The sequence below is a fragment of the Hemibagrus wyckioides genome, linkage group LG19 (genome assembly GCF_019097595.1).
Source record: "Hemibagrus wyckioides isolate EC202008001 linkage group LG19, SWU_Hwy_1.0, whole genome shotgun sequence".
In the NCBI taxonomy this organism is placed as follows: domain Eukaryota; kingdom Metazoa; phylum Chordata; class Actinopteri; order Siluriformes; family Bagridae; genus Hemibagrus; species Hemibagrus wyckioides.
In genome coordinates this window covers 4169552-4196274 of record NC_080728.1, presented here as the reverse complement: position 1 = coordinate 4196274, position 26723 = coordinate 4169552, and the positions used below count along the sequence as shown (strand labels likewise).

Below are 26723 nucleotides of genomic sequence, written 5' to 3'. Positions count from 1 at the left end.
GCATTTGGGTTTAGTCCTGAGTTTGTTTCCATGATAAAGGTTTTGTACAGTGATGTTAGTCTACTGAAAGTTAATGGTGACTTATGCGCTCCTTTTAAAGTTTATAGAGGTGTTACACAAGGTTGTGTCTTGTCTGGTATGTTGTATACTTTAGCAATAGAGACACTTTTAAACAAGTTAAGGACAGATTTTTATGGATTATATATTGAGAGGTTTAAAATGTGTTTATTAGCATATGATGATGTTTTAATTAGTTGTCAGAGAGATGGAAATTTAATGTTGGAAATATTAAAGGAATTTAAAATCGTCTCTGCTACAAAGAACCTAGGGTGTAGGGCATAGGAGTCAAACCGTATCCACAAAGGGCCAGTGTGGGTGCAGGTTTTCATTCCATCCGAGCAGAAGCCACACTTGTTCATGTTCTCTGGTTATTTCGAGACTGGACTACTGCAACTCTTTACTGGCAGGTCTTCCTCTGAATGCAATTCGTCCACTGCAGATGATCCAAAATGCAGCTGCAGGGCTTGTTTTCAACCTGCCTAAGTTCTCCCACTCCACCCCACTGCTGCGTTCCCTCCACTGGCTTCTGGTAGCTGTACTCATCAGATTCAAAACACTGATGCTTGTCTACAAAGCCAAGAATGGACCAGCACCATCTTACCTCAAAGATCTTATTACTTCTCGCAGAGATGTCCGTACAGCAGAGTCTCTGACTGTCTTCAAATGATGACGTTTTTCCTGAAGCACTTGAACTAGCTCTTATCTTTCCCTGTTTTTATGTATTGCTATATGTTTAAAAAAACAATTTTAGACTATTGGTATCTTAAGTCTGTAACCTATTGAACCAGTGTTAATATATTCATTGATGGAGACTTAAAGCACTTTTGTACTTTTGTAAATAGTATCTTTTAATCTGGTGTAATCTAGAATTTTAAATGATTTCCACTATAATAAAACCATGAAAGAGCTTGCTTCTTTTTATTTTAGTGTTATAAAGAGGCTTTGTGTGAAGTGATTAAAGTTAAAGTTGATGGTCAGTTTGCTGTCCTCTGTTCAGCTTCAGCTGCTGATAGTTTAATATCACACACAACAGATGAGAGAAACTAAATCTAACACTCAGGGGGATCATTTTTAATGACATTGTTCATTAGAATAAACAGGTGATATTAAATCCTCATGTCATTCTGAATAATAAAATCATTTACAAACACATCATCTTCAAAGGAAGTCTTAAACCAAGATAAAAATCTGTTGATGAAGACTGTGTCATTGTGTCTCTCTACAGCTTGTTTAAGTGTGGTGTATCAGATGAAGGCTGTGCTGCTCTGACTTCAGCTCTGAGATCAAACCCCTCACACCTGAGAGACCTGGAACTGTCCAGGAATAAACTATCAGACTCAGGAGTGAAGAGTCTCTCTGCTGTACTGGAGAATCCTCTCTGTAAACTGGAGACACTGTTGTAAGATCATATTATAAATCATGGTCTAATCTTCATCCAGGTCATAATAATAGATAAAGACATTCTGTATAAATAAAACACAGTCACAGTTGTTCTTGTCAATACTGAATAAACCATTTACACTTTCACAGTCTGGGTTAAAAAATACACCAATGAACTAACAACTTCTCCAACAACTATTTAGAGTCTGATCCTGTTTTAGGTCTGATTACTGACAGTCTGATCTTCTCAGGTGAACTCTGATTAAAATAAAAGAAAGAAAGATTATATAGATTATTATGTGTAAAGCAGGGAAAAGTTACTGAAAACATTTTAAAGTCAAATTTGATTTGTCCCCTACATAACCATACACAGTGTGTATATGTAGTGAATACTTCATGTAGAATTAGAAGTAGAATAGAAAAGTCCAAGTTCTAGTCTTGTGTTGTCCTTCTAAAGACATAGTGTGTGTTACTGAGTCCACAATAAGACAAACTGTCTACAATCAGGGTGGTCACTCGAGCCCCAGTAAAATGTTGTTGATAAATCAGTGTCTGATGAGGAAGATTACAGTAGATACGTCTGAAAGTAGGCTTTCCTCTTCAAACATTTATATTATTTGACATATTTTGAAGAAAGGCTGATTGTAACAGCAGCTGAAGTGAAAATACCCTGTGCATCTTCATAAAGCCCGTCCCTCTCACTGTGCCCCCTGACTGTACTTCTCCTCTCTTAAACTTTTCTCAGTAGAAACCTTGACTTGCACTCAGAAGATAAATCATAATACAACATTGTAGCTGAGGACTGAGAAATTGTGGATTTAAAGTTTTTATTATATACTTTTAAAAATGTGTGATCTGAAAAAGTTTACGTAAACAATTTTAGCAAAAGTCTTAAAGTAAATTATTATAAAATTGAGCGAATGAAATGATCAGCAGCACATACTTTCATTAATGCTGGCTGCATAACATGATTAAAGATAAACAAACTTTTGTAATATTCTTGGTGGTTTGTACTCCACAAGGGATTGAACTCTAGAAACGTCCCTGTGTACAACCAGTGAAGACTGTGTCATTGTGTTTCTTTACAGGTTGCGTGATTGTGGTATCTCAGATGAAGGCTGTGCTGCTCTGACTTCAGCTTTGAGATCAAACCCCTCACACCTGAGAGACCTGGATCTGTCCAAGAATAATCTAGGAGACTCAGGACTGAAGAGTCTCTCTGCTCTACTGGAGAATCCTCACTGTGAACTGGAGATACTGGGGTAAGATCATCTCTCTGAGAGTCACATTTCCTGCTCCTCAGTAAGACACATTCTCTAATAGTGAGACAGAAGCAGAAGTTTTAGCTTCATCATCAATGTCCTGAGGAGGAAGATTTCTGTTTCTTCTGTTCTGGTTCTCCTGTTTCTTTTTACTGCACACTGATGATTTTGTACAGATTTACTAAAACATTGTAACTAATCACACGAACTGCAGCTGAGACACAAACTGACGGTCTGACAGTACTGCTGCAGCAGGTCCAGGTTCTGCTGTAGACCCTGAACACTGGGGAATTCAGGACCAGGTCATTTTCATACAGCAGGAATTTGACCACTGAGTGGTGTAGAGTGAGATCAGGTGCTGCTGATCGATCTAATATAGAAAGAAAATTCATTCATATATACATTAAATAGTGTTGGGCTTAGGCAGCACCCATGTCTCACTCCATGCTCCTGAGGGAAGAATTGATTTCTTTTACTGTACACACAGATGCCTCTGTACTTATTAGGAGTGACTTTATCTCCACTTTTGAAAATGGGTGTTATAAGACCTTGTGTGTTAGTTTGTGTGTGTTAGTTTGTGTGTGTTAGTTTGTGTGTCAGTGTTTGTGTGTTAGTTTGTGTGTCAGTTGTGTTTGGATTTTTAGATTCTGAGTGTAGATGTATATTGTATTAAAATATCACAGTAATGTAAGGTGTGATTCTGCATTGTTTGGATCTTGACAAATTTGTACAGTTCTAATGAAATCAGGGTTTATATTCATCAGTGTGAGACTGATGTCTTCCTCACTGTGAGTGTATGTAGTGTCCAGAAAGGTGTGTGTGTGCAGTGGGGTTAGTTCTTGTCCTGTTAATGAATTTGGCTGTGATCAGACAGAGGGGTTAGTGTTTTAACAGTGAATGCGCTGACACAGAAAGGGTTTCAGTCTGTTATCATTATACTCTACTGTGCTGTTGCTAAGAGCTGAGCAGAATGTGTATCTTCTCAAAGAGTCTCCTCATGTCCTTCCATTAACAATGTACAGAGCCAGGCTTTCACAGAGCTGCAGCAGATCATTTCCATTTCTTTTGACCTGCAAGTCAAAGTCATGGCAGGGAAGGTTAGTAAGGTTTCTGGGCTAATGATGTCCAAATCTAAAATAGTTTCCATGCTCTGTGTTAAAGTCAGAGAGAGAGCCGCTGCAGGAGTTCAGGTCTCCACAGATCAGCACACTTCCCTGGGCCTGGAAGCTGCAGATCTCAGTGTGGAGCTGGAGTAGGATCTCCTCATCATAATAAGGGGAGTCACTGGGAGAGATGTTCACTGGACACAAGAAAATGTCTTTTGCTCTGTTTAAAATATCTTTCTTCATTTTTAAGCCCAATGTGTGATTTATGTCATTTTTGTGGTGCCGTAAAATCTGATCTAAATGATAGTTCCATCCGAGTCTCTCCCTTCTTAACAGTAGTGTGTTTAATAGATTGGAGAATTCATTCTTTATAGTTAGAGGAGCAGTGAGACATTGATCTAATCCAGGTTTCCTGGAGTCTGTCTGTTGGGTTTTCCTCAAAGTCACAGCTTTTACTTTTGCACCCGAACCATGAAAATGTAATTCCCTGAATGTTCCACACAGAGATTGTAAACAGTTTCATTTGAGAAGAGATGATGTTGTGTGTTCATAGTGAACATGTTCAGCACTTACCTCAGTGTCCATTATTCTGGAGCTGCTCTGGATTTGTAGCTGTGTAGTTAGTACCAAGGAAGTGGATAGTGGTGATAGCTTACTAGTGTTACTACTCTCTCTCTCTCTCTCTCTCTCTCTCTCTCCATGAACCGAATGAGTGTTGAGTGTGAGCATTTGGCTGTGTCTGGGGTTCTGTCTCTCTCTATTGTTTTATTTGTATGTTGATTTTTATATACACTTTAACATTAAACACCCCAGAAAAACACAGCAATACAAATATCTTTCATTTTATTATTATGTGATTATGTTAGATTTGTGTGTGTGTGTGTGTGTGTGTACATGCTACATAAACAACTAGTAAATGAACAAACCTCTTTCAGCTCAGTGATCACTTTTTACAGTCATGTTCTCAAGTCAGTTCAAGTTCTTTTGAAAGTTTTTAAGTTCTGGTGGCTTTTGAGTTTTGATTTCTTTTCTTTTCTGTTTTGCTCAGTGTTAATTATACCTTATATAATAAAAATCTGTTGATGAAGACTGTGTCATTGTGTCTCTCTACAGGTTGTGTAAGTGTGGTATCTCAGATGAAGGCTGTGCTGCTCTGACTTCAACTCTGAGATCAAACCCCTCACACCTGAGAGACCTGGATCTGTCCTTTAATAATCTAGGAGACTCAGGAGTGAAGAGTCTCTCTGCTGTACTGGAGAATCCTCACTGTAAACTGGAGACACTGAGGTAAGATCATCTCTCTGAGAGTCACATGACCTGCTCCTCAGTAAGACACATTCTCTAATAGTGAGAATGAAGCAGAAGTTTTAGCTTCATCATCAATGTCCTGAGGAGGAAGATTGTTTCTTTTTCTGCACACTGATGATTTTTCACAGACTCTGATGTGACTGCAATGTGTCTGAAATTACAGTGTAATGATGTAATAAAAAATGAACTCAGAAACTAAAATTAAACAAGAGGCTCTGGTCAGCTCATCACCCTCTATTAGTGGGCAGTTGGGCTGCATGAAGGTTAAAATGATAATCAAGAGTCAGATATCTGTCAGATATCCATCCATCCATCCATCCATCCATTTTCTATACCCGCTTTATTTCTAATTAGGGTCATGGGGATCTGCTGGAGCCTATCCCAGCACACATTGGGCAAAAGGCAGGGGTACACCCTGGACAGGTCACCAGTCCATAACAGGGTCACATATAGTCTGTCAGATATCATCTTTTTTTATTTCAATAATTTTCATTCATGCATTTTTTTTTACAGCAAAATCAATAAAACTTGTGAACAGAAATACAGAACATGTTAAATTCTGTTTAAAATAAAAGTAGGCCTGTTTTACACACTAACATTTAATAACAAAATTAAATTATAATAAGACTTCACTGTGGAAAACAGAATGGTTCAGTGGTGAATGCACAACGCCTACACAATACCTGCATATGTATTGCCAAGGTTTTCGGTTAAAATTAGCCCTGTCCATCGATTAAAATATTTAAACGCGATTAATCGCATGATTGTCATGAGTTGAAGCAAGTTCTCTCTCTCTGCTGCTGCTGTGCTGTTCACATGAAGCCATGAACTTCTGTGACACTGTATTTCAAATCATGCTTGAAAACACAACACTGATTGGTCAGTAGTGAACTTCCAAAGAGAGTATGATCGGTCAGTCGAGCTGAAAAATAACTTGTGATGGTCACTTGTGATTTGGTTTATCATCTGAAAACTCAGTCCATAAGAAGAATTGGCAGCGTCACTATACTGATGATTTTTGCTGCTAACACATCAGTATTGCAGATGATTATGTTTAATTAACTGTGGGAGGCAGAAATCTTGCCTCCATTGCAGATGATTATGTTTAATTAACTGTGGGAGTTCTTGTCGTCAGACTCTTCTGACATTTCAAGAAAAGCAATATAAGAGTGAATTCAGGCTTGAAAAAGCTGTTGATAAAGCTTTTTGACTGGAAATCTTTATTTGTAGTATTAAGTAGATTCAGAAATTGTTGTTTTTGTTTTGTTTTGTTTTGTTGGTCAAGCTAGAATGAAAAATGATGCTAGAAAAAATAAAATTAGTATAGTATCTTTTAATCTGGTGTAATCTAGAATTTTAAATGATTTCCACTATAATAAAACCATGAAAGAGCTTGCTTCTTTTTATTTTAGTGTTATAAAGAGGCTTTGTGTGAAGTGATTAAAGTTAAAGTTGATGGTCAGTCTGCTGTCCTCTGTTCAGCTTCAGCTGCTGATAGTTTAATATCACACACAACAGATGAGAGAAACTAAATCTAACACTCAGGGGGATCATTTTAATGACATTGTTCATTAGAATAAACAGGTGATATTAAATCCTCATGTCATTCTGAATAATAAAATCATTTACAAACACATCATCTTCAAAGGAAGTCTTAAACCAAGATAAAAATCTGTTGATGAAGACTGTCATTGTGTCTCTCTACAGGTTGAGTAATTGTGGTATCTCAGATGAAGGCTGTGCTGCTCTGACTTCAGCTCTGAGATCAAACCCCTCACACCTGAGAGAAATGGATCTGTCCTGTAATAATCTAGGAGACTCAGGAGTGAAGAGTCTCTCTGCTGTACTGGAGAATCCTCACTGTAAACTGGAGATACTGGGGTAAGATCATATTATAAATCATGTTCTAATCTTCATCCAGGTCATAATAATTGATAAAGACATTCTGTATAAATAAAACACAGTCACAGTTGTTCTTGTCAATACTGAATAAACCATTTACACTTTCACAGTCTGGGTTAAAAAAATACACCAATGAACTAACAACTTCTCCAACAACTATTTAGAGTCTGATCCTGTTTTAGGTCTGATTACTGACAGTCTGATCTTCTCAAGAAAGATCTGTTCATGTGAACACTGATTAAAAACAGATTTTGTGGAGATGTGAAGCAGGGAAAAGTTACTGAAAACATAAATCATAAATTTTAATGTTATTGGTCACATACACAACCATACACAGTACAACATGGAGTGAAATGCTTTTCAACTGTCCATGACTTAAAAGTAGAAGAAAATAAAATGTAAATAATTAAAACAATAAAATAAATGAGTACACAATGACTATAGTGAATAAAGTACAGATGTGAGCAGTTAGTGCACATCATTAATAATCTGACATTGTAGCTGAGGACTGAGGAGATGAAACTACCAGACTAACACTTATCTCTGTGTTAATGAGGAGGATGTGAATGTGGATTTAGTTGAATGACCACATCCTGTTTATCAGATCTGATTTACTACAGATTTGATGGATGATGTTAGCTTGTTAGCTGCTAAAAGAATGCTTGATGATCTCTTCTCATTTCTAAACTCTTCTAAATCTGTGTGTGATTTAATCATCAGGGAAATCTTTATGAAGTGATTTATTCATTTAGGGGACTAGTTAGTTAGTTTACTCAGAAAAATAATACTTGTTCATTTAAGTTTTTTAAATAGACTTTTTGTTTTAAAAGCATTAGCAAAAACATTTTTAGCAAAGCCCTTTACAGTGAGTTAAAGTGTAACTAAAGAAATGATCTGTAGCACATACTTACATTAAAGTTTGTTACAAAAATGAATGCTTTGCTGTTTTCTGTAAAACAATTTCATTCTCAGATACTTTTATAAAATTCTAGTGTGTTCTGTGCTCCAGTAGTGATCAAACTCTAGAAACGTCCCTGTCTACAACCAGTGAAGACTGTCATTGTGTCTCTCTACAGGTTGTGTAATTGTGGTATCTCAGATAAAGGTTGTGCTGCTCTGACTTCAGCTCTGAGATCAAACCCCTCACACCTGAGAGAACTGGAACTGTCCTGGAATAATCTATCAGACTCAGGAAAGAAGCTGCTCTCTGCTCTTGAGGATGATGAACATTACAAACTACAGACATTGACGTGAGTAATCACCTTTTAATAAAAGTTCAACCTCATTATCATTAGTTTGTATATTAGTTTGTTCTCTTTAGTTCCAATAAATATCAGATGACCAGGTTAGAATATAATACCAGTTTTAGAAAATTTCACCATATTCTATTTAATGTGAATTTTTCTAACAATTGTCTTTAATGCTGTTTTGTGTTCAGTAAAGTTTAAAAATTTTAAATTCATGTGGTGACAGAAAACAGGGATTCAGACAGAGTCTACAAAATGCATGAGAGTGATTGTATATTGAAGGATTCATTATAAACAGGAGATGATAATGTTTCTCTTGGAGCAGAGATGATTACATGCTGTTGATCATGAAGTACCACAGTCCACTTTGTGCTGATTAATTCACATCTTTTTCTTTTATATTCAGGATGTAATGAATATCTGTGTGTGATGAAGACTCCAGTGTTCCTGCATGTTGGGGAATAGAGAAGATGTTTATAAACACATCAGTCATTTACTTATAATACATTAAACTCGCTAAAATTCTAAAGACATCAATGGACCAGAACTAACTGTTTTATAATATAATTTAGATTGTTTATCTGATTTCTCTGTTCATTAATTGTTTAGTATTGTAACATGTTTTAATATTTTTATACCTTTAAAGTATATATTCAGTGACCGCTTTAGTAAGAATGGCTATTCATCTATGTATCTAATCAGCCAATCATCTGGCAGCACCACAGTGTAAATATTCCCTGCAGATACAGCTGAAGAGCTTCAGTTAATGTTCACAACATCAGAACTAGATTTTTAAAGTGTGTCGCGATAAATTTTGATGTTGGCTTGATGGAGCAAGTAGTCGAGAGTGGGGAGATTTGGGGGCAATACATTTGGTAGAGAGCAGACAGATTGGGTCCCGATCCATCTGGAGGCGAGTGGAGAGATAGAGTGCCAATACTTTTGGAGTCGGGTGGATATGTCACCCGAACACACGTCACGATGTTCCCTCAGTGTGCTGAGTGTTTTGAAATGTCACGTGTATGTTGCAATAGTTTTGCCATTTTGCTAATTTGGGGGTGTGGCTCTACTGGAAAACCAAAAGTCCGATCGGTTCTAAAATATACAGCTTCATCCGGCCCGAGATTCTGAAGGAGTTGGCCGAGTTTGGTGTTGATCGCTCGAAAGCCTGCCGCGTTTTAATCCTCCAAAGTTCTGAATGGAATTCTACCTGGTAAAAGGCCATTTTGAACTTCCGTACAGGGAATACTGGAATTTCCAAATACTTAGAAAAGTAATAGCAACAAACTTCAGACCAGGATGAACAACCATGCCGAGTTTGGTGCATGTAGCTCGAAAGCTGTAGGAGGAGTTACTCTTGATGATTAATTGTCTAAGAAAAATAATAAAACAGAATGTTGGAGAAAGTGTGAGTTCTGAGACTTTAACTTAAAAGATTTCCAAGGATTGAGTCTCCTCACATCTTTCCAGAGCTCTGTAGTCCATCTCAGTGTTCTCCCAGTCAGTAAGACAAATCGATCTAGAACTGTGTGCAGCAGTTACACAGCACAGATGTGTTTCATGGGAATTTAGCAAATAAACTGAAACATCATCTGCATTATCCATTGACATGATAATGGCTTCAGTTGCAAAGTCTGATTCATGATTTATATTTCGTTTTTTATAAAGAGTCCAAAGGTCAATTTTCTAGTAAAAATGATCATCACTTACAAAGTAGATTCAGTGTAGAAATGTCTACCATTTACATTTACAGCATTTTATAGCATCTAGACAAAGGTTAAACAAAAAGAAAAGGGGTTGAGCGTGATCAAATACAGTACTCCAAAAGCAGTTTACTAATATTTTTAATAATAATATTAATGCCATTAATCTCAGTGTATTTATCACTACAGATTTTACAACTAATAAAGTATATTTTAAAACAAACATGAATGTTTTGTGGGACTTTTATTTCTGAGTTAAACTGAGCTGTTTGATTCACTGGAAAGACATGGATGTGACACAACTTTACATTTCTATATTCAATTTAATTTCAATTCAATTCAATTTTGTTTGTATAGCGCTTTTAACAAAGAGCATTGTCTCAAAGCAGCTTTACATAAGAAACAACATAAAAACAACAGACATATAAACAGACAAACAGTCCTAGATGTTATCCCAAGTGAGCAAGCCTGAGGTGACTGAGGCGACTGTGGCAAGGAAAAACTCTCTTAGATGGTATGAGGAAGAAACCTTGAGAGGAACCAGACTCAAGAGGGAACCCATCCTCATTTGGGTGACAGTGGAGAGTGTAATTATATTGTGCATTTATGTGTAGTCAATTGTGTGATGCCGATACAGCATGTGTAGAATATTATGTAAATTAATAAGGAGGTTGTTGTCGTCCACATAAGGTTGGCAGCGTTGCTTTGAATACCCCAATCCTCACAAAGCAGAACCCAGCTGGAGCTGGTCCATCTCCGGATGCCACTGGAGCCGGCACAGTCTCTGTATGCCTCGGGATGGGTAGAAGAAGGGAAACAATGGAACAGCATTAGCATAGCTGCTGTTCATAATATTAGCAGCACTAGATGATAATGTGCATTTAATCAGATGTACTGGAGCACAAGGTTATGGGATGTGTTAAATCTATGCCAGGCTAAAGAGATAAGTCTTTAGTCTACGTTTAAACTGGGAGAATGTGTCTGAGCCCTGAACACTGTCAGGAAGACTATTCCAAAGTTTAGGAGCTAAACACGAAAACGCTCTACCCCCTTTTGTGGACTTTAATATTCTTGGGAACTACCAGAAGTCCGGAGTTTTGTGATCTTAAAGAGCGTGGTGGATTGTAACGTGTTACAATGGCTAGATACGTGGGAGCTAAACCATTTAGAGCCTTGAATGTAAGTACTGCTAATTTATAATCAATTCTAAGCTTAACAGGTAGCCAGTGCAGGGATGATAATATTGGGGTTATATGATCATATTTTCTTGATCTGGTAAGAACTCTGTCGGCTGCATTCTGGACTAACTGTAGCTTGTTTATTGAAGATGCAGGACAACCACCTAGTAATGCATTACAATAGTCCAGTCTGGAGGTCATGAATGCATGAACTAACTTTTCTGCATCAGATACAGATAAAATGTTCCTAAACTTGGCAATATTTCTAAGATGGAAGAAGACTTTTTTTGTAATATTGGAAATATGATTTTCAAAGGATAAGTTTCTGTCTAATATTACACCCAGGTCTTTCACTGTTGAGCTAGTAGTAATAGTACATCCTTCTAAATGCAAACTGAATTGTGAGAGCTTCTGTGTACTGGTTTTTGGGCCAATAAGTAATGTCTCTGTCTTATCTGGATTTAGTAATAGAAAATTATCGGTCATCCAATCTTTAACATCTTTAACACACTCAGTTAATCTGGACAAATTAGATATTTCATCTGGTTTTGATGAGATATGTAACTGGGTATCATCAACATAACAATGGAAACTAATCCCATGCCTTCTAATGATGTTACCCAATGGAAGCATGTATACTGAGAACAGCAGAGGTCCTAAAACTGATCCTTGTGGGACCCCGTATTATACTGGCACTACACTGGACAGTTCTCTATTTAAATCTACAAAGTGGTATCCATCAGACAGGTAGGATCTAAACCATTTTAATGCCTGTCCCTGAATACTTGTGTGATTTTGTAAGTGATCTACGAGAATATTATGATCTATAGTGTCGAATGCAGCACTAAGATCAAGCAGGACTAAAATCGAGATGCAGCCTTGGTCTGAAGCTAAAAACAAGTCAATTGTGATTTTAACTGGTGCAGTTTCTGTACTATGATGGGGACTAAAACCTGACAGAAATTCTTCAAGGATACTGTTTTCCTGTAAGAAGGAGCATATTTGAGCAGACACCACTTTTTCTAATATTTTAGATAAACAGAAGGTTTGAAATCGGTCTGTAATTTGTTATTTCATTAGGGTCTAGTTTAGGTTTTTTAAGAAGAGGCTTAATAACTGCTAACTTGAGAGATTTTGGGACATGACCTAAATATAACGAGGAGTTAATAATATTAAGAAGAGGCTCTCCAGCTGCATGTATCACTTCTTTCAGCAATCTAGTTGGAATTGGATCTAACAAACATGTCGATTTAGCCGTGGTGATAAGTTTAAATAGCTCTTCCTGCCCTATACTGGTAAAGCGTTGTAGCTTTAAATTTGGAGTTTTAGGCTGGTCTAGATCACTGGATGCTGTCAGAGGTTGAACATCCAATATTTTGTTCCTAATACTATCAATTTTTTCAGTGAAGAAATTCATAAAGTCCTCACTACTAAACTGTGCTGAAATACTCTCTCCAGAAATCTGGAGTTTTTTTAGTCTAGCCACTGTACTGAATAAGAATCTGGGATTGTTCTGGTTTATTTCTATCAGTTTGCTCAGTTGCTCAGCTCTTGCAGCTTTTAGAGCCTGTCTATAGACACAACTAAAACTAGATTTCTGCCTACTCTACTGATATGAATCCATAAATATACAAATAAGTGGGAAGGAAGTGAGAGTGGTCTAGTGAAAGGTTTTTACTTTAATGTGACCCTACAACTATGCCCTGGAAACACTGAACAACACTGGGCTAACAAATAACAACTGTAGATAATTCCTTTAATAATCTCCTGAAATAGATCTCACTGATTTAAAAACACAACAACTACGGCTTTTCCAAATCAAGAAACTGCTATTTGCAGTTGGCAACAATCCATCTAATGATACTTTAATGCTTGGGTTTGTTTCATTCTAGAAATGTAACAGAAAGTATGGACAAAATGTCAGATGATTTATTCACTGGATTTTTTATATGATTAATTTACAGTATTTTCATGATAATGTTCACCTGAGGTCCGTACAATAAACCTGATCAAAACCCATGCCCTCTTGACTAGATTTTTTGAAAGGAACACTCAGTACCTAAATAACAACTGTGTTGTCCTCACCAACTTCTATACACATACAAATGATGTCAGGTGACAACAAAAACTCAACACATTTCAATGTGTAATCACCCCAAAATACCCCCCCCAAAAAAAAAAAACATTCAGAAAACAGCTGGGGGAAAGTACACTGGAAATTGAAATGAACTGCTTATTAATGACAATATTTCACATGAGCCTTGATGATAGTATTTTAGCATTACGTTTTTGCCCACTCTGCTCCTCAAGCACTTGAAAGTTACAGCAAATTCTGCAAAGTTATAACATAAGTTTTAACTTTTCACAAGAATCAGTGAGGTCTAAATAACAAATAAATTACATTCACATTTATTTTCATTTCAAAACTTTTGTTTTTACTGTGATTAATGTTACATGTAGGCCTACACAAATTTAATATAAAAAATATTTGATTATATTCTAATAGTTTAATTTTCATATTAATAATTTGATCTAGGACATACTTCTTTAAACTCAGTGGGGGGCCGTGCATTTCACACCTAGGCCTTCACTGGTGTCCTTCCTGAATTAATCCACCTCTATACCATCATTATGATGCCACAGCAATAGATACTAATCAACCGTTAAATAACAAAGTAAAAAATAAATTAGTCTACAGTATTTCACACCTCACAAGGAATATTCCATTTTATTACGGTTACTTTTCTCAAAAAAGTCATTCTTGATGCGGTATGCAGCAAACTGCAATCTCCGGAGGACGCAGCATTTGAAATGAAACACAGTGAATATATACTGTATATATATATACACTATATTGCCAAAAGTATTCGCTCACCTGCCTTGACTCGCATATGAACTTAAGTGACATCCCATTCCTAATCCATAGTGTTCAATATGACGTCGGTCCACCCTTTGCAGCTATAACAGCTTCAACTCTTCTGGGAAGGCTGTCCACAAGGTTTAGGAGTGTGTTTATGGGAATTTTTGACCATTCTTCCAGAAGCGCATTTGTGAGGTCACACACTGATGTTGGACGAGAAGGCCTGGCTCTCAGTCTCCATTCTAATTCATCCCAAAGGTGTTCTATCGGGTTGAGGTCAGGAGTCTGTGCAGGCCAGTCAAGTTCATCCACACCAGACTCTGTCATCCATGTCTTTATGGACCTTGCTTTGTGCACTGGTGCACAGTCATGTTGGAAGAGGAAGGGGCCAGCTCCAAACTGTTCCCACAAAGTTGGGAGCATGGAATTGTCCAAAATGTCTTGGTATGCTGAAGCATTCAGAGTTCCTTTCACTGGAACTAAGGGGCCAAGCCCAGCTCCTGAAAAACAACCCCACACCATAATCCCCCCTCCACCAAACTTTACACTTGGCACAATGCAGTCAGACAAGTACCGTTCTCCTGGCAACCGCCAAACCCAGACTCGTCCATCAGATTGCCAGATGGAGAAGCGCGATTCGTCACTCCAGAGAACGCGTCTCCACTGCTCTAGAGTCCAGTGGCGGCGTGCTTTACACCACTGCATCCGACGCTTTGCATTGCACTTGGTGCTGTATGGCTTGGATGCAGCCGCTCGGCCATGGAAACCCATTCCATGAAGCTCTCTGCGCACTGTTCTTGAGCTAATCTGAAGGCCACATGAAGTTTGGAGGTCTGTAGCGATTGACTCTGCAGAAAGTTGGCGATCTCTTCGCACTATGCGCCTCAGCATCCGCTGACCCCGCTCCGTCAGTTTACGTGGCCTACCACTTCGTGGCTGAGTTGCTGTCGTTCCCAAACACTTCCACGTTCTTATAATACAGCTGACAGTTGACTGTGGAATGTTTAGGAGCGAGGAAATTTCACGACTGGATTTGTTGCACAGGTGGCATCCTATCACAGTTCCACGCTGGAATTCACTGAGCTCCTGAGAGCGACCCATTCTTTCACAAATGTTTGTAAAAACAGTCTGCATGCCTAGGTGCTTGATTTTATACAACTGTGGCCATGGAAGTGATTGGAACACCTGATTCTGATTATTTGGATGGGTGAGCGAATACTTTTGGCAATATAGTGTATATACTATATACTGTATAACAGTGTTAAAAAAAAAAAACCCACAGTCCACCCCAGGGATCTGGAATGTAGGCAAACTGTTTTGTGCAAAAGAAAACCCAAAAGCATAAATGGTTCTTGAAAAAGCTTACCAACTATTTTGAAGAATGAAAAGGACTTTCTTGAAAAGTACACCTTGAAAATGCATTTGTAAGGATGTCTGCGACCAAATCGATTTCTTCTCCTCTGTCAGCCATTGTGAGTTAAAATAGATATATTTTATTTAGTTTGCGCGGTTCCCTGCCTCTGACTACTCCAATTATCCAATCAAAGGACGGGAAATTGCTGATGTAATCGTATACCTGCTAGATGGCCCCAGTGACGCCAACTTGAAATCTGATTGGTTAATGAAACAGTTTCATTGCCACTTATTTTAAGCTACGGGCGCCTGCACTATTGATTCTGAAGGCCTTAAGGCTGGGCAACACATGATGTCAGTCACTAGCTGAAATATGATTGGATAAATACTCTTATCATAAATATACACTCTTATCATAAATATACACTACTGGAAGCAGCGCAACCGAAAGAAAAGCTATGAAATGTAGAGAATAGACTATTGGGAATAATTTAATACACATTCATGGAAAAATACACTACATTGCCAAAAGTATTCGCTCACCCATCCAAATAATCAGAATCAGGTGTTCCAATCACTTCCATGGCCACAGGTGTATAAAATCAAGCACCTAGGCATGCAGACTGTTTTTACAAACATTTGTGAAAGAATGGGTCGCTCTCAGGAGCTCAGTGAATTCCAGCATGGAACTGTGATAGGATGCCACCTGTGCAACAAATCCAGTCGTGAAATTTCCTCGCTCCTAAATATTCCACAGTCAACTGTCAGCTGTATTATAAGAACGTGGAAGTGTTTGGGAACGACAGCAACTCAGCCACGAAGTGGTAGGCCACGTAAACTGACGGAGCGGGATCAGCGGATGCTGAGGCACATAGTGCGAAGAGGTCGCCAACTTTCTGCAGAGTCAATCGCTACAGACCTCCAAACTTCATGTGGCCTTCAGATTAGCTCAAGAACAGTGCGCAGAGAGCTTCATGGAATGGGTTTCCATGGCCGAGCAGCTGCATCCAAGCCATACATCACCAAGTGCAATGCAAAGCGTCGGATGCAGTGGTGTAAAGCACGCCGCCACTGGACTCTAGAGCAGTGGAGACGCGTTCTCTGGAGTGACGAATCGCGCTTCTCCATCTGGCAATCTGATGGATGAGTCTGGGTTTGGCGGTTGCCAGGAGAACGGTACTTGTCTGACTGCATTGTGCCAAGTGTAAAGTTTGGTGGAGGGGGGATTATGGTGTGGGGTTGTTTTTCAGGAGCTGGGCTTGGCCCCTTAGTTCCAGTGAAAGGAACTCTGAATGCTTCAGCATACCAAGACATTTTGGACAATTCCATGCTCCCAACTTTGTGGGAACAGTTTGGAGCTGTCCCCTTCCTCTTCCAACATGACTGTGCACCAGTGCACAAAGCAAGGTCCATAAAGACATGGATGACAGAGTCTGGTGTGGATGAACTTGACTGGCCTGCACAGAGTCCTGACCTCAACCCGATAGAACACCTTTGGGATGAATTAGAGCGGAGACTGAGAGCCAGGCCTTCTCGTCCACATCAGTGTGTGACCTCACAAATGCGCTTCTGGAAGAATGGTCAAAAATTCCCATAAACACACTCCTAAACCTTGTGGACAGCCTTCCCAGAAGAGTTGAAGCTGTTATAGCTGCAAAGGGTGGACCGACGTCATATTGAACCCTATGGATTAGGAATGGGATGTCACTTAAGTTCATATGCGAGTCAAGGCAGGTGAGCGAATACTTTTGGCAATATAGTGTATATTAAATATATTAAAATGCAAGTCAGTGATTCAGATCACTGCTGTTTAGGCCAGCAGAGAAGGCCTTGCTGACCCTGACGGTCCGCCACTGCTGTTAGGTAAAAGAAAAAAAGGTTGTTGTTTGCATAAAAGTTAGTAATAGAAGTAAAGAATCCCAAAGATAGTGCTTTACTTTTAAAGTGGGGAAGATGTGATATTATGAATGATTACATGTAATTCTGGTTCCGGGTGTGTGTGTGCGTTTGGACAGTTTAGAGGGGGAACTGCAAGTTGTGCTATAAGAAATGTTGTGAGCGCTCATGCAAAAAGCTAAGTAAAGTGAAGTGAAACCCTCAGGTGAAAGGTCACTTACACTAACTACTAGCTGTAGTTAACTGCAGGAACTGCACAACACTAACTTGGTGTCACAAAACAATTTGTTTAGAGTTGAACCCTTTTTATCATCATACCGACATTCCTTCTATTTAACTTATCAAACATTTTCAATTAATATAAACAAATGAATTATTTTCTCGCTGCAAGTCTGATCCAAAATTAGTCAGGACACTTGTCTTTCAGTGTGTAAAGTATCATGACTCTGTGTTTAGCTGCTGCTGAGCAGGGCAATGAGAAATGGACGGGGTTTGAGCCCCTGCTGAGCAAATAAATCACACTTATCCACAGTAACGCTGGTACAGAGATAAAACAGCCAGCACATCTCAAACGTTTTTGATAGTAATATACTGTACAACTGCTAGAATAAAATAATAAACCCATTTAAACCCAATAATCAACTCATTCCTCCTGACAGAACTGGTGTAACTGAGTCAGATTTGTAGGCCGCCTTACTCGCACATGCCTTTTCAGCTCTGCCCGCGAATTATCTACAGGACTGAGATCAGGGCTTTGTGATGGCCACTCCAAAACATTGAGTTTGTTGTCCTTAAGCCATTTTCTAACTAATTTGGTGGCATGTCCATTTGGAAGACACATTTGCAACCAAGCTTTAATTTCCCGGCTTGAGATTGCTTCAATATTTCTGCATAATGTTCTTTCCTCATGATGCCAACTATTTTGAGAAGTGCACCAGTCCCTCCCGCAGCAAAACACCCCCACAACATGATGCTGCCACTCCCGTACTTCACAGATAGGATGGTATTCTCAGGCTTGCAAGCTTCCCCCTTTTTCCTCCAAATCTCCAATTTCCAATGGTCATTATGGCCAAACAGTTCAATTTAAGTTTCATCAGACCACAGGACATTTTTTTGTCCCTGTGTGCATTTGCAAACTGTAATCTGGTGTTTTTATGTTGTTTCTGAAGTAATGGCTTCTTCCTTGCTGAGTGGCCTTTCAGCCCATGTCGGTACAGGACTCATTTCACTGTGGATAATGACACTTTCTTACCAGCTTCAGCCAGTATCTTCACAAGGTGATTTGCTTTTGTTCTGCGGTTGATGCGCACATTTCACACCAAAGCAGGTTCATCTCTGGGACACAGAACCCATCTCCTTCCTGAGTGGGATGATGGCTGGACATTCTCATGGTGTTTATATTTGTGTAGAATTGTTGAACAGATGAATGTGGCACTTTCAGGCAAATGGAAATTGTACCCAAGGATGAAATCTTGGCTGATTTCTTTTGATTTTCCCATGGTGTCACACAAGGAAGTGTTTGAGGTGTACCTTAAAATACATCCACAGATGTGCCTCCAATTAACTCAAATGTTGTCCATTGACCTATCAAAAGCTTCCATGACATCAGCATCTTGGCTTTCTCAAATTGTTTAAAGGCATAGTAATCTTTGTGTATGTAAACTTAAAGCAATAAAAAAAATTCTGTACAAAATTCTCTCTCTTATTATTGTCACGGATGCACCAACCTCAGCTACACAATCATGCCCCCATTCACCCGAGTTCTGGCACTGACACCTGCACCCAGTTACCTGGAACTATTTACACCCTTACTCGTCAGAGTCAGCGGGGAGTATTATGGTTATGTGAGAGACTGCTCTTCATGCCACAGCCAGATTTGGATTATTTGCCTGTACTTCTTCCACGTTCTTTCTCCCGAGGGATTTGTTTTGCCTTCTGTCCTCGTGTTCCAGTTAAGACTGCGTTGACACGATTTTGTATTAATGCTCCTTTTTTCCCAGTTCCAGTTTCCCTGAGTTCCAGCCTTTTACTTTGTTTATATTTTTATTAAAAAGGAACTGTGTTTCACTTACCCGCTTCCTCTCGGTCCTTATCCTCGGTGCACCGTTACAATTATTCTGGCATTTAGCAAATAGAAATAATTCTGGTAATCCCAACTGACCTAAAATAGGAAAGGTTTAGTCTGATTTAATGTCAGACAGTGAGATAAAAAAGATTGTGTCTTTTTATATAGTGTATGTAAACTTCTGGTTTCAACAGTAAGTACCTGGGTGTTCATCTCAACTATAAACTGGACTGGACAGACAAGTCCACTGCACTTTACAACAAAGGCCAGGGCAGATGGTACCTGCTGAGAAGACTCAGTTCCTTTGTAGTGCAGTGGGCACTCCTCAAGATCTTTTTTGACTCTGTGGTAGCATCTGCCATTTTTATGCGTTTTTACTGCTGGGGCAGTGGCATCTCTGCTGCAGACAGGAAGAGACTGGATAAAATCGTAAAGATAGATCTTTCATAGGATGCAGTCTCGACCCAGTGCAGGTGGAGGGAGAAAGGAGGATGATGGTCAAGTTCTGGAAGTCTTTGATGACACTGGGCAGCTCCTGTAGTGGTAGGCTACCTCACCCCAAGTGTTTGAGAGAGTGGTACTGTAGGTCTTTCCTCCCTGCTTCTGTGATGCTACTTGATGTCATTTCATCGATTCTCCAGCAGATGGCGCAAAGGGATTGTTGGATTTGTTTTACAATTTCTCTGACAGTTAGTGACATGCATTTATGAGTACTGTGTTCATATTTACAAAGCTCTTCACACAGTTAGAGCAACAACGGTCTATAAGGAACGATCTAAGTAAATATATATTGATATATGAGTGTAAATGAATAAGTGCATTAAAGTGTATGTGTTAACAATAAGAACAATAGAATAATAGTAATTACTTTATTAGTATAATAATTAATAACAATAACAATTAGCCTCATGCTAGTTATCGTGCTAGCGAACTTGGCTACTGGTTTAAATCACACAATAAAATCATTAAGCTTGGTTTAAGAATTTATTTTATTTCCACAATGGAATATTTCCCCCATCAGAAGGTCACTTTTAACAACCCTGAGTACTGGTTTTACACTAAATCAGGATTAGACTAGTGATTATCCAGTTAGCGCCCTAAAGGACTTGATTACAGATGGATGTTAGCTAGCTAGCGCATTTCGCTAATCATTTCATGTACACAATATCATATTGAGTATAAAGCTTGCTGAAGTCGGGTGAAGGTGTAAATAATTATACAGTATAATATTTCGATAGATTTTGGATGATGGACAGGGACAGGAGGTTTTTGAGACTTTAATCAGTCACATGTACAGTGAATTTCCACAAGCTGAATACTAATGCTGATATTTGTCTGTTTATTCACGAGTGAACTAGCTAACAAACTCACAATATTAGTAACTTTTCTCTATTAAAAGGAAAGTTTTTTACTTCTCCCTTTCTCTGTTGTTCAGACACGTGTTCATTTAAGATTAGTACATAAAATGTGTTTTTAAATAGAAAAATCCTCATTTCCAGGTGTGGAAAACAGGTTTAACTACACTGTTAGTAAGACTGGATAATTAACTTGGTAGCATCATTAAGATAAATAATTTATTCATTAGAGCAAAAATGAAAATGAGTGGATGGTTAGAAAAGTATTTAAAATGAATGCTTGGCTATAAATTATAGCATATATTTAATGGTCAGCTAGTGCACTTGAAAACTTGTCTACCCATTTTGAAATCTCATCACAATACAAGTCATAAACTCGACTATTGGTTTATATGTACGATAGAAAATATTAGTTGTAATTGAAGTTATAATTATGAATCATATAGAAATAAAACTAATTTATTCCAGCTCCTGTGAACATGCTGAGAGAAACACCAAGGGCTCCTTCTGTCATGGCTGTTGAGCCGATCTCTCTGCTGCATCCCACCATACGCCGCCATGTACCTACAGCTGCTGTTCTGGTAACCAAACCTTTCATTTACTTACTAAAAGCAATCTCTGAATTTTCCAAGCAGCAGAATGTTCAGTGTGTTAGTATGAAACTGCTATGATAAAAAGCACTTCTGATCTTCATGCTTTATTTTTCACAGTTTCTCAGTACTAGTGAGCTGTACAGCGTCTGCCGTAGTGTTCCTTCCCACATTGCAGACTCCTCCCTCTCACATGTAATCACAGTATTCATTACTCTGATGAAGAGATTTGACATGAATGATTTTTACAAGAGAATTTTAATAAAATATATCTTGAGTTTCATCTTCTCATTATTTGCATGAATTCTCTTATTTTGCCCACACTGAGGATGGTTTCACTGGCACTCAGGTAAGGGATTATTTATTGTGGCATTGCAAAATTGTGTTAATTTCAGTGACTAATTGTGTTTGTGTGTGTTAAGGGTGTTGAGAGAAACCTTCAGCTGCTGCCATATGAACATCAACATGATCCATCCAGTACCTTTCTGGTAAGCAATCCTTTACTCAAGCTGTTTTTACTGTAAGGAAAGTGACAGAATGTTTGATGTGTTATTATGAAACACAAACACACACATCTCCTTCTTTACAAGTTCTCTCTCTTTTTTTTTTTGTATTTCTAGTCAGTGGACACTATTCGATTCTTCGTCAGGATGATAAGAGGTCCTGAAAGGCAGCTATGCTGGGTTCTCTACAGATATTTAACAAACGACTTAACACCTGAGCCAGTAAGAGTCTTATCAGTGGATTAAAAAGAGATGCTAGAATTGTAGTTTGAGAACATAATCTATTTTATTGCATTTTCTTTTCTCATATTTTAACCCTGGCATTAACAGAGCTTGTCGTCTTTCTTTCCTAAAGTTTATGGGAGGATATTTGGAGTGCCTGCTGGAGCTCTTCAACATGTGGGATGGAGACGAGGAGGAGCCTGAAGCAGAGAACTACTTCACAGAGCTTATTGTAAGTGTTGAATATCTTCTGATGCCACGATACACAAATTCTCACCATTGTATCTCTAAGACAGTGACATAATACTGGATTTGTGTGTGTGTGTGTGTGTGATTTGTTGATAGGGTCAGCTTACAGGTCTTATGTATGTTTTCTACTCTCAGCCACAGTTAGGCATCTCCTCAGGCAGCACATAGAGAAGATGATGAAGACTTTGGAGAGGCTCTGAGCAATGTCCTTCCCTTACCCCTACACCTCCCCATTTCCCACCATACACACACACATACACACACACTAGTTAGTTTTTCACTAGTAAATTCCCTTCAATACTTTTTTTCCATTTCATATTGTGTCTCTACATCGCTCAGGCTCTCCACAGGTAAGTATAAATTAATTTTGTAATATTTAAATTCTCACATTTTCAAGTCTCTCTTCTTTTCCTCCCGAACAGGTCTGCACAACTAATAACTGCTTTCTTGTTAGATTTTCAGGTTTAGTATAAATGATGTGCCTGTGTTTGTCTTTCATTTAATATAATTACTAACCTTATTAACCCTCCTATTTTCATCCTTCTATTAACCCCCATCACCCCCTCCTCCCTCATCCCTCTATGTAGATCCTGAATAGAGTTCATCTGTAAATAGTTCAAAATCTGTAAATAGTTGTATCTTTTATTATAGTGCTTATTTATTTAACTTTAATAAAATATTTGAATTGCATCTATTACAGCCTCATTCCGATCTTTTCTATGCATCAAAATCATTTCTATGCATCTTTTCAACACAAACACATAAAATTCATTTCTCACTAAAATACAAATCCTTTTTAAAGAGTGTCAGAAACTTTTAATCATTCACTACAATGTGAAATGAAAATGACAATAAAATACAGATAGCCTTCAAAAATCCTTCAAGACCCAACCTGTCAGGATTAAATTCATCTTTTACTCTATACCTTGTCTTACTCATTTACAGCCTTTGTAACTGTTTAAGCAACTTTGCCTTGCTTGGTTCATGACCAGATTTTCATGTTCTGTTTTCAATGTCTTATAAAGAAAACTGGTTTCATAGTTTCATTAGAAAAGTGCTTTAAACTTGCCCCATGGCTCACACTTGGGATATTGTGTCTGTCCATTTTTTGTTTTTTGTGCCTTACCATTTATTGTACTGAGAGAAACACACACTACAGTAATACCTCACACATCCACGAGGTTCTGTTCCAGGACCCATCACGAATGACCAGGTTTCGCGGATGTTCGGTGGAGTTTATGAATGACCTCAGCCATCCCAACAATGGACTCTTCTCTCTGTTGAGGTCAGGGAAACGTTTCCGTTCCTTGAAGGTGAACACAGAGAGAATGAGGAGGAACTTCTTCCCGCAGGCCATTCGGGCCCTCAACCAATACACCTAGGATCTGGACTCTCTGGTCTTACCCCCACACAAAATAACATAACATTCTACCTCAGCTGATTGTTGTACATGCAAATATTGCACTACTTTGTACTCTGCACTACTCTGTACACACAATAACACTCTCACTGTACATCTTCTCTGTACATCTTCTCTGTACATCTTCTCTGTACATCTTTGTGTGCACACTGCACTGTCACTTTACTCCCTGTTAAACTGGACATTATATTTTCCCTTATATACACTTCTACAATATATTTATATATTTATCTTACATTTGCACACCGTACATACTATACTCTTTTGCAACACCATGTTGCCAATGTTGACTTTAGCAGACCTTTTTATCTACATATATTCATATATTGTATCTTCTGTACATTATAGAGTCTACACATATATTTATTTATATTGTTTTATTTTTTGTTTTTATTTTTATGTATATACTATACATATACTATATTGTACTATATATATATATATACATATATATATTTTTTGTTTTTGTATTTTTATATTTTTATATTTGTTATATATACATACATAGACATATATTTGCATATGCATATCTGACAGTTGATTTTCAAGTTGTTTTTTTTACCATTTAAATTTTTTCCCTATTTTTCTCTATACTTCTTAACTATATCCCCTATCTTTCATGTCCACACATTTTCTTTATTTAACTCTTTCCTCAATCATGCTAAATATGACCCCAATCATGCTCCCAAAACACTTCAGTTTCATTTAAAAGTTAGCTTAATACATTACCCTTAAAAAAGAAATAAATGTTTGATGTAAAATAGAGTACAGTGTCACCTGTATAAAAACCAAGGGAGAAATCCCAGAGATCACTGATTCACGGAATATACGCGCGTGTTGAATCGAGCACAAGGGGCGGGGAGATGAACCGCGACATCACACATACAGGAGGTAAGCTAGGTAACAGCTAGGTAAAACTGTTAATGCTCTGTGATTGGCTACTTCCAGCCCTTCCAGCCAATAGCGTGCCGTAATGGCTGTACTGTACGTACATGATATCGGTGACGTTCAATATCATTAATAACATTTATATTTTATTTATATTGAAATTCTGTTGATTTTACTTTTATATTTATATTACTGAATGAATAAACTAAACTTTTCTTAATAATTTCACATTAAAAAGCATGAAAATCTATAAATTGCCACAAAATTAGCAATAAACACTTTTGCAGGACCCGGATACAAATTAGTTAGGATCCAATGGAAAATTTCTCGGATCAGTGAAGCCAAGAATCATGAGACGCGAATCTGAGAGGTTTTACTATATATGTTATGTAACAGCTGTTGTCCTAAAACAAACTGAAATTGTGAAAAGAAAATAAACTAATCAGACTAAGCATCAAAAATACTTTTGGTTATAGAAATGTCTGTAGTAATGCCCTAGAAAATGACACACAATATAAAAATCTTTAAGAACATTCAAGGAAAAGAAATGATCACAATCCTAAACTACTCAGAGCTCATCTAATCAGACGTACTTCATACTCCACAAAAGCATTCACAGCAAAGGAGGTCATGATCCAGCCTTTAAGCAGAGATTAATCAGTCAAATGGTTCATTACAGCACACTATTTCTACTGTAATGTTGCATATATTAGATCTATTAACTAGTGTATTTCATCACTTACTGATTTATTCATTTTAGTCATTGCCAGTTTCCAAGCCTGGCTAGGTCTGCCCTGTCACACAACACCTACAATTTTACAGGGCAAACATGCTATTCTATAAAGATACACACAGAGTCGAGGAGCAATGTTCTTCAAAGTTAACTGAGACAGACAGCGAGTATTTATACAAACCAAAGATGTGGTCTTTGTCATTATCTACTGTATGTGCAATAAAAGGCATTATCCATGAGTAACTAAAAGCATAAACAACGGACATCGACGGTGTCTACAGAGGTGGTGGCAGATTTCTCTACAGGTGGGCTGATGATGGAGTTTTTGTGCTCGACACATTCTTTATTCAATTACAAGAGTTTATTGGTCTTAAAGAAAGGATATTGTGGTCAGAAGATAAGGTCATAGACAAAAACATCATGAAATCAGCACAGAGCGTGCCAAGATAATCAAAATACATCAACCACCACAGTGTTCTGGGCAGCTAAACATGCTCTGAGAAGAAAATCTGTATGCATGTAATTATGTATTTGATCGTATCTGATCATTTATTAAACACCAGTTTGTTTCTAGGGAATGCAGTGGATTGCTGCATCATTTGCTCCATGTTGCAAGGTGATGCTGACAAGAGCATGATTAAAATGGTAAAGAGTTTAAAGAAGTATGTTCTAGATCAAATTATTAATATGAAAATTAAACTATTAGAATATAATCAAATATTTTTATATTAAATTTGTGTAGGCCTACATGTAACATTAATCACAGTAAAAACAAAAGTTTTGAAATGAAAATAAATGTGAATGTATCTACTGCTCTGTATTTCTACTGCATTGTTATTATTTTATTGTCACTGATTCTTGTGCAAAGTTAAATATTATGTTATAATTTTGCAGAATTTGAGCATTTGCTGTAGCTTTCAAGTGCTTGAGGAGCAGAGTGGGAAAAAACGTAATGCTAAAATGCTATCATCTGGGCTCATGTGAAATATCATCATTAATAAGTACAATAAATCAGTAGCTGCAGAGGGGAGATGGTAATCTAACAGCTACGTTTCTGAACACCAAGCACAGCCATCACTATTTACTGTGTAAACAGCTAGTGAAAGAGTTTTATCCATGAAAGAGCACTGAATGTGTCTCACTAAGAAGCAGGTCATGTGACTCTCAGAGAACTGAAGTATTGTTGTAAAGAAGTTTCTCCACAATGATGTAAGACTGCTAAGCTACAAAAAACTTATTAACTTCAACTTCCTGTTCTTAAACATGGTGCCAAGTGTGCATAAGTGTGACTAAGCACAAGTGTGACTGATTTATACAGTGTACTTTCCCCCAGCTGTTTTCTGAATGTTTTTGGGGTTTTATTTTGGGGTGATTACACATTGAAATGTGTTGAGTTTTTGTTGTCACCTGACATCATTTGTATGTGTATAGAAGTTGGTGAGG

The 26723-nt window shown here is 37.9% G+C and overlaps 2 protein-coding genes across 9 annotated transcripts in view; one reads left to right on the top strand and one right to left on the bottom strand.

The window, feature by feature from the left end:
- The window catches only part of LOC131369996 (NLR family CARD domain-containing protein 3-like), a 305079-nt gene that overhangs the window by 143734 nt on the left and 134622 nt on the right, over window positions 1–26723 (top strand). The window contains exons 20-22 of one of the 2 annotated variants that reach the window (XM_058416956.1): window positions 1286–1459; window positions 2529–2702; window positions 4922–5095. In XM_058416956.1, coding sequence (XP_058272939.1) covers window positions 1286–1459; window positions 2529–2702; window positions 4922–5095 — 522 coding nt within the window. The remainder of the gene's footprint in view (window positions 1–1285; window positions 1460–2528; window positions 2703–4921; window positions 5096–26723) is intronic. The other variant, XM_058416957.1, reaches the window with a different exon arrangement.
- The window catches only part of LOC131370006 (NACHT, LRR and PYD domains-containing protein 12-like), a 378843-nt gene that overhangs the window by 315963 nt on the left and 36157 nt on the right, over window positions 1–26723 (bottom strand). The gene's annotated exons all lie outside the window — the stretch shown is intronic.